Consider the following 12,047-nt stretch of genomic DNA (forward strand, 5'->3'; position numbering starts at 1 on the left):
CCCCCCTATTCTCTATTTCCTTATCTCTACTCTAATCTTTATTAGTCCTTCCTTCTGCTAGCTTTGGAATTCTTTTGTTCTCTTTCTGTTTCCTAAGGTGTAAAGCTAGGTTATTGGTTTGCCATCTCTTTTTAAATATATTTACAGTATATATTTTCCCTTTAGTTCTGCTTTTAGTGCATCCCATAAATTTTTATATTTTGGGATTTTTTTTGTTTTCACTTATCTCATTTTGTACTCTCTGTTGGGTACAGTGTTCTCTATATATCTGTTAGGTCTCATTGGTTTGTAATGTTGTTTAAATAGTCTATATCCTTATTGATATTCTGTATGGTTTTTCTTTCTATTATTGGAAGTAGAATATTAAAGTCTCACCCATGATTGTAGAGCTCTCTATTTCTTCCTTTAATTCTGTCTCTTTTTCCCCCCATATAGTTTGGAGCTCTTATATTTGGTGCATACATGTGTTATAATTGTTATATCTTCCTGGTGAATTGACTCTTTTGACAGTATAATAAACATTTTCTTTGTTTCTTCTAACAATTTTTTACCTAAAGTCTCTTTTGCCTGATATCAGTATAGCCACCCTAGCTTACCTTTATTTGCTGTATTTGTGGAATATCTTTTTTTTTCCTTTCACTTTTAATTATGTATGTCTTTTTAAAAAATCTTTCAATGATGTTTATTTCAGTGAAGTTTTAACAAAATTTGAAATGTCACATCTTTTAAAAAAAGATTTTGGTGTATTCACTCTGCTGGTGTTGTAAGCATATTCTTAGCATAGCTGTTGGGTAAATCCAGCATTGATTATAGCCCATGTATTGACCTTTACCTGAGATGTTTCTTTTTTGTATGGCTTCAAGTTATTATTTAGCCTCCTTTAATTTTAACCTGAAAGCTTTCTTTAACATTTCTCATACAACAGGTATATTGGTAATGACTGCTGTTAGTTTTTGTTTACCTGGGAATATTTTAATTACTCCCTCAAATTTTTGAAGTATAACTTTGCCAGCTATAGAATTCTCAGTTGGCAGTTTTTTCCTTTCAACACTCTTAACATGTCATCCCACTGCAAGAGTCCACGGCCAGAGTGGCTTTCACGGGTTCAAAGGCTTGGAGGAAGAGCTGACACACAAATGATACACAAGACGAAATATTATTTTTAATACCGGCGGAAAACTCAACCATAGCAGTCAAGTTCTCTCCTGTTGCTCCGTTCCCAGCTGCTTTTATTTGCTAGAATACACAATTACCTTTAGGAATGCAAACAGACATATCAATGGTAATGTTTAGTAAACAGTAAGATTGTCAGGTTTTGGGGGAGTTTGCTTTAGGCCATTGAGCCAGCAGCAGGTAATAAAATGTAGATATTCACCCTGTGAATATCAAAAGGAGTCCTGGTCAGCCTTCTGCCAGACTCCTCACATTTATATCAATTACTGTTGATCTTGGTCTCCAGCATCCCACTGTCTTCTGACTTCCAAGGTTTCTGCTTAGAAATCAGCTTATGATCTTAGTGAGGATCTCTTGTACAGGACAATTTGCATTTCTATGGCTGCTGTCAAGATTCTCTATTTGTCTTACAGCAGTTGAATTACATTGTGTCTCAGTGTGGGGTCTTCTGGGTTTATTCTGCTTAAATTTCTTTGAATTCTTGGATTTCTAAATTCATGTATTTTATCTAATTTTGGAAGCTTTTAAGCAATTATTTTTTTAAATAATCTCTCTGTACCCATTTCTCTTTTCTCCTTTTGGGACTTCCATAACGTATATGTTGGTAATCTTGAAAGGTGTCCCTGAAGGTCCCTTAGACTCTGTTTACTTCTCTTCATTCATTTTTCTTTCTGCTTCTCAAACTTGATAATTTCAGTTGCTTTATCTTCATATTTACTGATTCTTTTTCCTGGTTAAATCTGCAGTTGAACTCTCGTAGTCAATTTTTCATTTCAATTATTGTAATTTTAAGTGCCAGATTTTATGTTTGGTTCCTCTTTGTAATTTCTATCTCTATTGATATTCACATTTTGATCCTTCATTGTTTTCCTGATTACCTTTGCATGCCTTGTGGTTTTCTTTTGAAAATTTGGCACAGTCACCTCTCCCAATTATTGCAAACTGGCTCTTTGCTGGGCCTGCCCTTCATTGAGTACCCTTGGGATTAGCATGAGATGATGGTTTATGAAAGTCTCAGGTATTTTCTGAGAACTCTTGCCTGGGTCTGAGTGTGACTTTTTATTATCCTTCTGCATACATAGCTGCTTTTAAAAAAAATCTTTATTGTTGAAAGTATTACATATTGTCCCGCTTTTCCCCCGACATGGTTGCTTTTAAATGTCTAAATTTCCCAAGGAGTCAACTTCTCTGAACCTCAGATAGTCTATTGTATCTCTTTTCCTGTAATCTCTTGCCCAGGCATCTACAGGAATAGTCCTCCTGCAGGGGGCCCACTGCTTCTCATTGCCCGAGCTCCAAGTTAGGTGAAACAGACTAGTTCTTCTGGTAGTCCCCAGACATATTAGAAAATTGCAAATAAAGTCTGCTTTGCTCCCTCTGGTTTGAGGGAAGGAATTGCGAACTGTACTGCTGCCTTCAGACCAAAAGCATAGCTGAAGAGGGGGCTAGACAAGGACAAGTAAAAACACAATGGCATGTCCTACTGTTTTGAGTGACTTTTTGTTAATTGGGCATTTGCTTTGTTGCTGTATACCTTTATTGGTTTTCCAGAATTCCTGTAAATTTATTTTACTAATTTTTGCATGCTTTTTGACATCTCTGTTGGGGAACAAGGGCTTAAAGTTTCCTAATCTGCCACTTTGCTGACATCACTACATAGGCATGAATTTTTAGGAACCATACTAAACTTGTTAAATGACAATTTTTCCCCTAAAGACATCAATTTCAAATACTATATATAAAATTACTAAAGGTTTTTGTAATGCCTCTTTACCTTCAGAATCTATATTACATTCTTGTTACTCTTCAGTGTGGCAAGCTATCCTTTTCTGAGGCCAGATTTGGTTTTGAGAAAATAATCAAAATACATTTGTTTGATGAATAAAATGAATAAGTTAAACACTACAGTTCTTGGTACAAAAATTTTAATTGCCATAATAAGGTAGTTCTACCATAGGCCCAGAAAATTTTTTGACTGAGGTACAAGTAACGAAATAATAAATAGATAACCTTACTAAGTGATTACTTTGAAGATTATAGTTAATTGATACCTCAGTTATGGTTTGGTAAAACCTATTTTAAAATATTGTATGTGTCTACTGAAGGAAATTTTAAATTGTGCATGTAGATCCTACTGAGAAATGAATATAAATGTGTCTTTGCACTGGCACCAGTGACTGCAAGATAGCGAGGATTTCTACTTTAAGGGGAATCATGAGTCTGTCTTAACCTTGTAATTCTGTGACAGCTGTATTTGCCATATAACTATAACCTACAAAATTTACTTTTTCTCTAGTTATACATACATAGCTTTCAACTGTAATACATTTCAGTTCAATTTAATGCCTTATTTAACCATGTTAAGTTCATAAATTAGTAAAATTACTCTATAATACTATTTAGTTACTATAACTCACGTTCATATAAATGTTTGTGAATTGTGCAAGTAACTTTGGGATCTTACACGAAGGAAAAAGAACTTGTGTGAAGAAGTAGCAAGAAAAACAAATGATTATTTATCAAACGTAATAATGGCTAAAAACTGCATTGAAGAGAGAAAAAATGATTTGAATGCAGCTATGAAGATAGCAAGAGAGTTAAAGTCAGCACCTTCTCTAAGGACTTATTGTGACCTGAATCAGGTAATTTTAATAGTTCATGATGTGAATTTTTTTTTATTTTATTCTTCAATTACAGTTTATATTCAGTATTATTTTGTATTAGCTTTACATGCACAGCATAGTGATTAGATGATCATATATTTTACAAAGTGGTCCCCTGATATTTCAAGTACTCATCTGGCACTGTTAATAGTTATTACAATATTATTAACTATATTCCCTATGCTGTACTTTACATCACCATGACTATTTTGTAACTACCAATTTGCACTTCTTAAATCCTTCACCATTTTCACCCAGTACCCCAACTCACATCTCCTCTGGCAGTCATCAGTCAATTCTCTGTATCTTTGAGTCTCTATATTTTATTTTTTTCTTTTGATTTCATATATAAGTGACATCATATGGTACTTATATTTCTCAGATTGACTGACTTCACTTAGTATTATACCCTTTAGGTTCATCCACACTATCACAGATGGTAAGATCTCATTCTTTTTTATGGCTGAGTAATATTCGATTGATGAATAAATTAAGTTAAACACACTACAATTTTTGGTACAAAAATTTTAATTGCCATAATAAAGTAGTTCCGCCATAGGCCTCTGGCAATCATCCTCTATCGAATATTCTATAGCTTTTTATACTTCACTTAACATAATACCCTCTAGATCCATCTAGACCAGCCGTGGGCAAACTACGGCCTGCGGGCCGGATCCGGCCCGTTTGAAATGAATAAAACTAAAAAAAAAAAAAAAAGACCATACCCTTTTATGTAATGATGTTTACTTTGAATTTATATTAGTTTACACAAACACTCCATCCATGCTTTTGTTCTGGCCCTCCGGTCCAGTTTAAGAACCCATTGTGGCCCTCGAGTCAAAAAGTTTGCCCACCCCTGATCTAGACTGTCACAAATCATAAGATTTTATTCTTTCTTACAGCTGAGTAATATTCTATTGTATATGTGTATGGCAGCTTTTTTTATCTAGTCATCTATTGATGGGCACTTAGGTTGCTTCCATATTTTGGCTATCCTAGCTAATAATAGACAAACATGGTAATTAACTGTAGCTCCGACACACTTCCCATTGGCTAATCAGGGCGATATGCAAATTAACTGCCAACCAAGATGGTGGCCGGCAGCCAGGCAGCTGAAGCGAACAGGAGGCTTGCTTGCTCCAGTGAAGGAGGAAGCCAAGGTTCCCCGCCTTCCATTGCTGGGCTCTCAGCTTGCACTCTAAGCAAATATGTTGCAATTATAGAAGTTAAACAAAACCCAGAAACCTGCTTTCGGCCAGCCGGGCTTCAGCCAGCAGGACCGCAACAGTGTTTCAATTATAGAACAAACCCAGATCCCTGCTTTCAGCAGCCGAGGTCTCAGAGCTGCAGCCGGGCCTCAGAGCTAAAGCCGGCTCTCAGCTCCAGTGACAGCCATAGAAGGTAAATAAATCCCAGAATTAAAAAGAAAAAAGATAAAAAGGAGAAGTTGGGAGCTTCAGTCGCCTGCCAGCCTGAAAACGGCCCTCAGCCCCTCACCCAGACTGGCCAGGCACCCCAGTGGGGACCCCTGCCCTGAAGCAACAAGATGGTGGCTAATTTGCATACTGAAGGCAGGCGACAGCGGGCAAGGCTGTCCACGGTCCGGGACCCGGATCTGTGACCTGGCGGGCGGGGGGCAGTGCTTGAGGCTGTCCGCTGTCCCGGGACCCGGATCTGTGACCCTGCCGGGCGGGGGCAGCACTTGAGGCTGTCTGCGGTCTAGGACCCGGATCCATGACCTGCCAGGCAGGGGGCAGTGCTTGAGGCTGTCCGCGGGACCAAGACACAGATCTGTGACCCTGCCAGGAGGGGGGCAGTGCTTGAGGCTGTCCGCAGTCCCGGGACCCGGATCCGTGACCCTTCCTGGCGGGGCGGCAGCTCGCACAGGGGCAGATGGGCCGGGGTTGGGCAGGGCAGGACGCCTGGCTTCCACCCAGCCCAGTCACTCTGTGCAGGTGAGCAGCGCAGAGAGCCTCTGGACAGGGGAGGCAGGCCGGTGGAGGGCGGCCTGTACTCCCCACATGGTGGTGGTGACAGCTGTGAGCATGCCAAGCGGAGCCTGCAGGCTGAGCTGAAGTAGCGCCTGCAGGCCATCAGTGCCCAGGAGTGGCTGCGCAAGATCCGCCTCTTGGCCCAGAAGGTGCAGGATCGCAGGGACAGCCACCGTGGCTGGCCAGACTGACGTCCTCCTGGCCGCACCACGGGAGTTTGCAGATCTGCAAAGCCAGAGGCCTCCGGTGTGCACATCCTCCCCTGGCGTGCGAACATCCCCCAACACAGTCACCCTCCCGCGCCTGCAACAGTTGCAAACCAAGGCGTGCACAAGTTCCCCCCGCCTCTCTACTGCACTTACATCAACCCGGCATGCCTAACACCCCCACAGGATGTGCACACATCCCCTCTGATGCGTTCACGTCCTTTGGAGAGTGTCTGGGTGTTCTGAGTGCTGAGGGTGGGCGCCTGTGAGATGACAGTGAGAGGGCGGAGTGGTGATGCCCTGTTCCCACAGAGGCCAGTGCAGCTACGAGATCATCTCTAGGGGGTTAATGCAGGTGCTGAGGCGGGAGCAGATGCAGACAGACACACCTGGTGGGCGCGGGCGGCCCTCGCTGAGGTGCCTTCAGTCAGCGTTCAAGATCAAGAACCCAGAGGTGGAGAGGAATTCTGTCCTCTCAGTGAAACAGTGGGATAGTCGGGGCGACTGTAGAAGAGGAATGTGCACTTTGGGTGCCAGCACCCATGAGCGAAGGCTGCCCTGACTGAGCCTCGCTTGCTTGGGGCCTAGCGCACTCCTGCCAGGCAGCAGGTGACAGGACGTGCTTTTCCAAATTAATGAGAGAAAATGTCGATTCTCCTGCTGCCCACGAAGGTGGAAAGTGAAGTGGGGAGACATGTGGGGAGTGAGCGAGTTTCCCTGTCTGGGGGTTCCAAATCTGCTGTTGGTTTCTTTCACCGCTGACTAGAGATATACAGGGTGTCCCCCCAAAATGTATACACACTTTGAATACCTACTAATTCCAATGGTTTTAACACATTGTTTGCAGGTAGTTTTTATCGCACGATAACAGGTGGCGCGGGCCATTTTTGCTAATTTTTTGCGCAAATGGCAACGCTCAGTAAAATTACGATAACTTTAGTTTACGTATTTATACGTTACCCACATTCTACTGCTAGTCTATAAAAAACATATTAATACGTGCCCCGCGCTCTATTACACTGGTAGAATGTATAAATACGTAAAATGTATAAATACGTTTCCCGCATACAATGTGTTAAGCATAAGAAAGAAACAACAATGGAGCTGTTATCTGTTAAAAGTGTGGGCACAAACAGGTAGTTGGACATTCCCTGAGGGGTCTCAGATTGGAGAGGGTGAAGGCCAGACTGAGGGGCCCTTCCCCCCCCCCCACCCCAGTGCACGAATTTCATGCACCGGGCTACTAGTTATAAATAACACTGCAGTGAACATAGGGATGCACATATTCTTCAAATTAGTGTTTTGGGTTTCTTTAGATATATACCCAGAAGTGGGATCGCTGCGTCATAAGGTAGCTTGATTTTTAATTTTTTGAGGAACCTCCATACTGTTTACATAGTGGCTGCACCAGTCTGCATTCCCACCGGTAACAGTGCATGAGGGTTCCCTTTTTTCACATCCTCACCAACACTTGTTTGTTGATTTATGGATGATAGCCATTCTGACAGGTATGAAGTAATACCTCATTGTGGTTTTAATTTGCATTTCTCTGATGATTAGTGATGTTGAGCATCTTTTCATATATCTGTTGGCCATCTGCATGTCCTCTTTGAAGAAGTGTCTATTCAGGATCTCTACCCATTTTTTAATTGGATTGTTTGATGTTTTTTGGTGTTGGGTTGTATGAGTCCTTTATAGATTTTGGATATTAACCTCTTTTCAGATGTGTCATTGGCGAGTATGTTCTCCCATTCAGTAGGCTGTCTTTTGGTTTTGTTGACGGTATTCTTTGCTGTGCACTTTTTTTTTTAGTTTGATGTAGTTTCATTTGTTTTTTCTTTTGTTTCCCTTGCTCAAAGAGATATATCAGAAAAATATTGCTAAGAGAAATGTCAGAGATTTTACTGCCTGTGTTTCTTTCTAGGAGTTTTATGACTCCAGAGTCTTATATTTATTTAAGTCTTTCATCCATTTTGAGTTTATTCTTATATATGTTGTTAAAAGTGGTCTAGTTTAATTTTTTCATGTGCTTGTCCAATTTTCTCAACACTGTTTATTGAATAGAGACTGTCTTTATCCCATTGTATGTTCTTGCCTCCTTTGTCAAATATTAATTGACCATATAGGTGTGGGTTTATTTTTGAGTTCTCTGTTCTGTTCCATTGATCTGTGTGTCTGTTTTTATGCCAGTATCATACTGTTTTGATTCTAGAGCCTGGTAGTATAGTTTCAAATATCAGGTAGCATGATACCTCTGATTTTGTTGTTCTTTCCCAAGATTGCTGTGATTTGGTGTGAATTATTTCTGAGGTAGCTTATTTTACATGTTTTCAAATATAATATTTAAGAATTAACAATCTGTATTTCAGATTATCTTAATTAACATTGGCATCAATTTAGAATTATTCATTTTTGAGTTCTAAAACAAACAATAAATTTGTTTAGCCTTTTATTTTTATCAATTAGGTAAATCATATAGTAAGGTTTTATAACATACAGCGTGAGAACAAGTAGGATGACATTGAGTTGAATGTTGATGTTTCAAGGATATTTGAATAAACAATCATGACAAATAAGGGTACCAAACAAAATAAGAATCTATTTTCTTTTTACATTCAATATAGGTATCACTGTCAACTCTTGACTTAAAAATTTAATTCAAGATTCCATTCTGGTTTTTTTTCTTCCCCTCTTGCCTCCCCAGATGTGCAGATGAAGAAACAAGATGCCTCAGCTATGTCCTGTTATCTAATCATGTGCCCAGGTGATAGAGTTGGGCAAAAATGTAGAAACGTGTTTCTTATGAGATCATTGGGCAGGAATAGAATTAACCATCGATCCTCTTTGCTAATTTCTCCCTTTCTCCCTTAGGGAAAAGATCATACTCTATTTTTGAATCCTTAGGGCCTCATTTCCCATAGATGATCAGATGTTTGGACTGAACTGAGGTATAAAATAGTAGCCGTTGGTTTCTGCCTCAAAAGTCTCTAACCTTAAATGAAAGGAGATTTTACCACTGTCTTAGTAGGCCAGGCCTCCTTCCAATTGTAGTTCTAAAACAGTAATAGTTATTTCCTGTGTATTACATGTGAGTCATTAGGAAGTTAAAAAAAAAAAGTGGTAAGATTTGGTCGTTACTCTCGTTAGCCTCATTAGGAAGATGAAAAAAAGAGAGAGAAACATTTGATGACAACAATGCAGATGCAAAATGAATCTGGTCAGAATTTTCTCTGGCCATGTAGCTATATCTCATTTGTTAACCAGTGTCTTTTATTGTTATTATCTGTTAATAAATATCTCCAAAAGTTTTAAATTTCTTTTAGGGGAAAAAGTCATAAACACTTATTTGCATTCCTTCCTTCAAATCCTTAAAATCAAATCTTGAACACATTAATTAGTGAAATACCTAAAGGATATACCTTTTCTTCTAAAATCTTACTCAGCTTCAACAATATTAAAAGAAAATTTACATATGAGTGGTACGTCTCCTTTTTTATTTACTTTTTATTGATTAAGGTATTGCACCCCAACTCCCCCCCCCCCCCCCCGCTCATGCCCTCACCCCCTGGTGTCTGTGTCCATTGGTTATGCTTATATGCATGCATACAAGTCCTTTGGTTGATCTCTCCCCCTTACCCCCACCCTCCCCTACCTTCAGAAACTAGAAACACCAATCAGAAAGCACATATGCACCCCTATGTTCATAGCAGCACAATTTACAATAGCTAAGATTTGGAAACAGCCTAAGTGCCCATCAGCAGATGAGTGGATTAAAAAACTGTGGTACATCTACACAATGTAAAACTACGCTGCTGTAAAAAAGATCTCCTACCATTTGCAACAGCATGGATGGAGCTGGAGAGCATTATGCTAAGCAAAATAAGGCAGTCAGAGAAAGATAAATATCACATGATCTCACTCATTTATGGATTATAATGAACAACATAAACTGATAAACAAAAACAGATCTCTTTTTTTAATCTTTATTGTTGAAAGTATTACATAACTTCCCCTTCTACCCCCATTGACCTCTTCATGCCTGCTCCCACCCCCCTACCCTGATGCCCTCACCATCCCATTGTCTGTGTCCTCAGGTTATGCATATATGCATACAAGTTCACTGGTTGATCTCTTCCCACCCATCCTCCCCTGCCTTCCCTCTGAGGTTTGACAGTCTGTTCCATGCTTCTATGTTTCTGGGTCTATTTTTGTCTAATGAACAAAATAGACGCTTTTTTTTTTTATTCTAGATTATTCGCGCCTTGAAGTTAACCTTTGAGAATGAATTGCCACAAGTTAGTGCTCTAAAACTAAGGAAATCTCCGAGGTAAGTAAGTTATAATTTAGGAGAACCTAACAAGTATAAAAACATATTAGAGCCTAGATTTATTAAAATAGCAAGCAATTATAAATTGAAAATTTGGGTCACAAATGTTTTCCAACTTAGCAAGCAAGTAAAAATAAGTGTAATTTATGATAAGTAAGAAAGTTATTTAAATGTTCTGTCATTAAGAATTTTTTATGTCAGCAACTGATTTTTGTTTAGAGAAAGTAATAAATGTGTTTTAGGATATTTACTTACATGCTAGTATTTATTGTAGGTTGAATATGAGTTGCAGTGAGATCATCTCTGTGTTCAACAGTATGATAAAGATTGACTTTGAGGACTCAACAAAGTAAGTATTTATAAGAATGACAACATACTATTAATAACAGCCTAAGAGACAGGAAAATTGATGCTTACTATAATATATATGACTCAAAAGTTGAAAAATAATAAAGGGCAAAATAGCTTCAATCAGTTATATTCTACATAAAATATTTAAGAGTAAAGAGATCTAGGAGGGATCAGTATTCATTGGTATGTGTGCCAAAGTTATTTCTAGAGATTCATTTGTTCAGCCAACATTGAACATTAATTTTGTGCTAGGCATAACCTTAAATGTTGAGATATTTGTCAGAGAAGTTACAATAACTAGAGGATGACACATGTGAACAACAAAGTGCATAATTGTTATGATGGTAATATATGCAAAATTTAATGGAGAAGCAAAGGAAGGGAGTGGTCAGTTCTGGGGATAACAAGGGACCTGGAAAAAGGAGATTTTATTTGCCCTTATCCGTGACAAATGAGTAGCAATGGATCTTAGCAGAAAGACATGTGTGCAGTGAAATAACATACAACATTCAGGGAACTGCATTTGGCAGAGGGAACATAGAGGCTAAATTCTAAAAATTTTGTATGCTGTACAGAGGTGTTTGAATTTCATTTTCTAGACCCATGCTGTCTATTGTAGTAGCCATTAACCACATGTGGCCATTTACATATAAGCATAAATTCATTAAAACTGAATAAACTGAGAAATTCAGTTCCTTAGTTACTAGCCACATTTCAAGTCTCAGTAGCCACATTGGACAGCACAACACATTTTCATGATCACAGAAAGTTCTGTTGGATAACACAGCTATAGACAAACCACAAAAAGATTCTCAGCCTGAAAGTAAAATAATTAGGTTACATTTTTAAACATTAATTCTGTGGTCATACAGAGTATTATTTGGAAGAGTATGAGGCTGGAGGCTGAAGGATCAGTTGGACTATTTTATCAATATCAGCAAATGATGAGAAATCAAAAGTAGGTAATAACACTGGAGAGTGATAGATATAACAAATGCTAAGTAGGGAAAATTGATAAAACTTTGTAATTGAGTGTGAGCAGTAAGGAAGAGGGAAGCATCCTGGGTGATTTACAGGTCTGGCTTTGGTGATTAAGTTGATGGATTGTGGTGTTACTCACCAAGACTGGGAATGCAAGAAGAAAAGTTGGGAGATGGAAGAGTAGATATGTTGAGTAAGTGCTGTTTACCAGGTATTAGGGAAAAATGTCCAGATGGCAGTTGGTTAAATGTGCTGAAACTTTAAGATGTGGTCTTGGACTTGATTCAGGGTTTAAGAGTAGTCAGAATATACTGGTAGATGACTTATAAACACCAAAAGAAAAGAAGTTCATTCA

The 12,047-nt window shown here is 38.9% G+C and overlaps 1 protein-coding gene across 2 annotated transcripts in view; it reads left to right on the forward strand.

Annotated features, from left to right (window-relative positions):
* RNF17 (ring finger protein 17) overlaps positions 1 to 12,047 on the forward strand; it is a 149,331-nt gene that overhangs the window by 36,907 nt on the left and 100,377 nt on the right. For both annotated transcript variants that reach the window (XM_036299996.1, XM_036299997.1), the window contains exons 7-9: positions 3,644 to 3,815; positions 10,284 to 10,360; positions 10,635 to 10,709. In XM_036299996.1, the coding sequence (XP_036155889.1) occupies positions 3,644 to 3,815; positions 10,284 to 10,360; positions 10,635 to 10,709 (324 nt within the window). The remainder of the gene's footprint in view (positions 1 to 3,643; positions 3,816 to 10,283; positions 10,361 to 10,634; positions 10,710 to 12,047) is intronic.

The sequence above is a fragment of the Myotis myotis genome, unplaced genomic scaffold (assembly GCF_014108235.1).
Source record: "Myotis myotis isolate mMyoMyo1 unplaced genomic scaffold, mMyoMyo1.p scaffold_m19_p_3, whole genome shotgun sequence".
NCBI lineage: Eukaryota > Metazoa > Chordata > Mammalia > Chiroptera > Vespertilionidae > Myotis > Myotis myotis.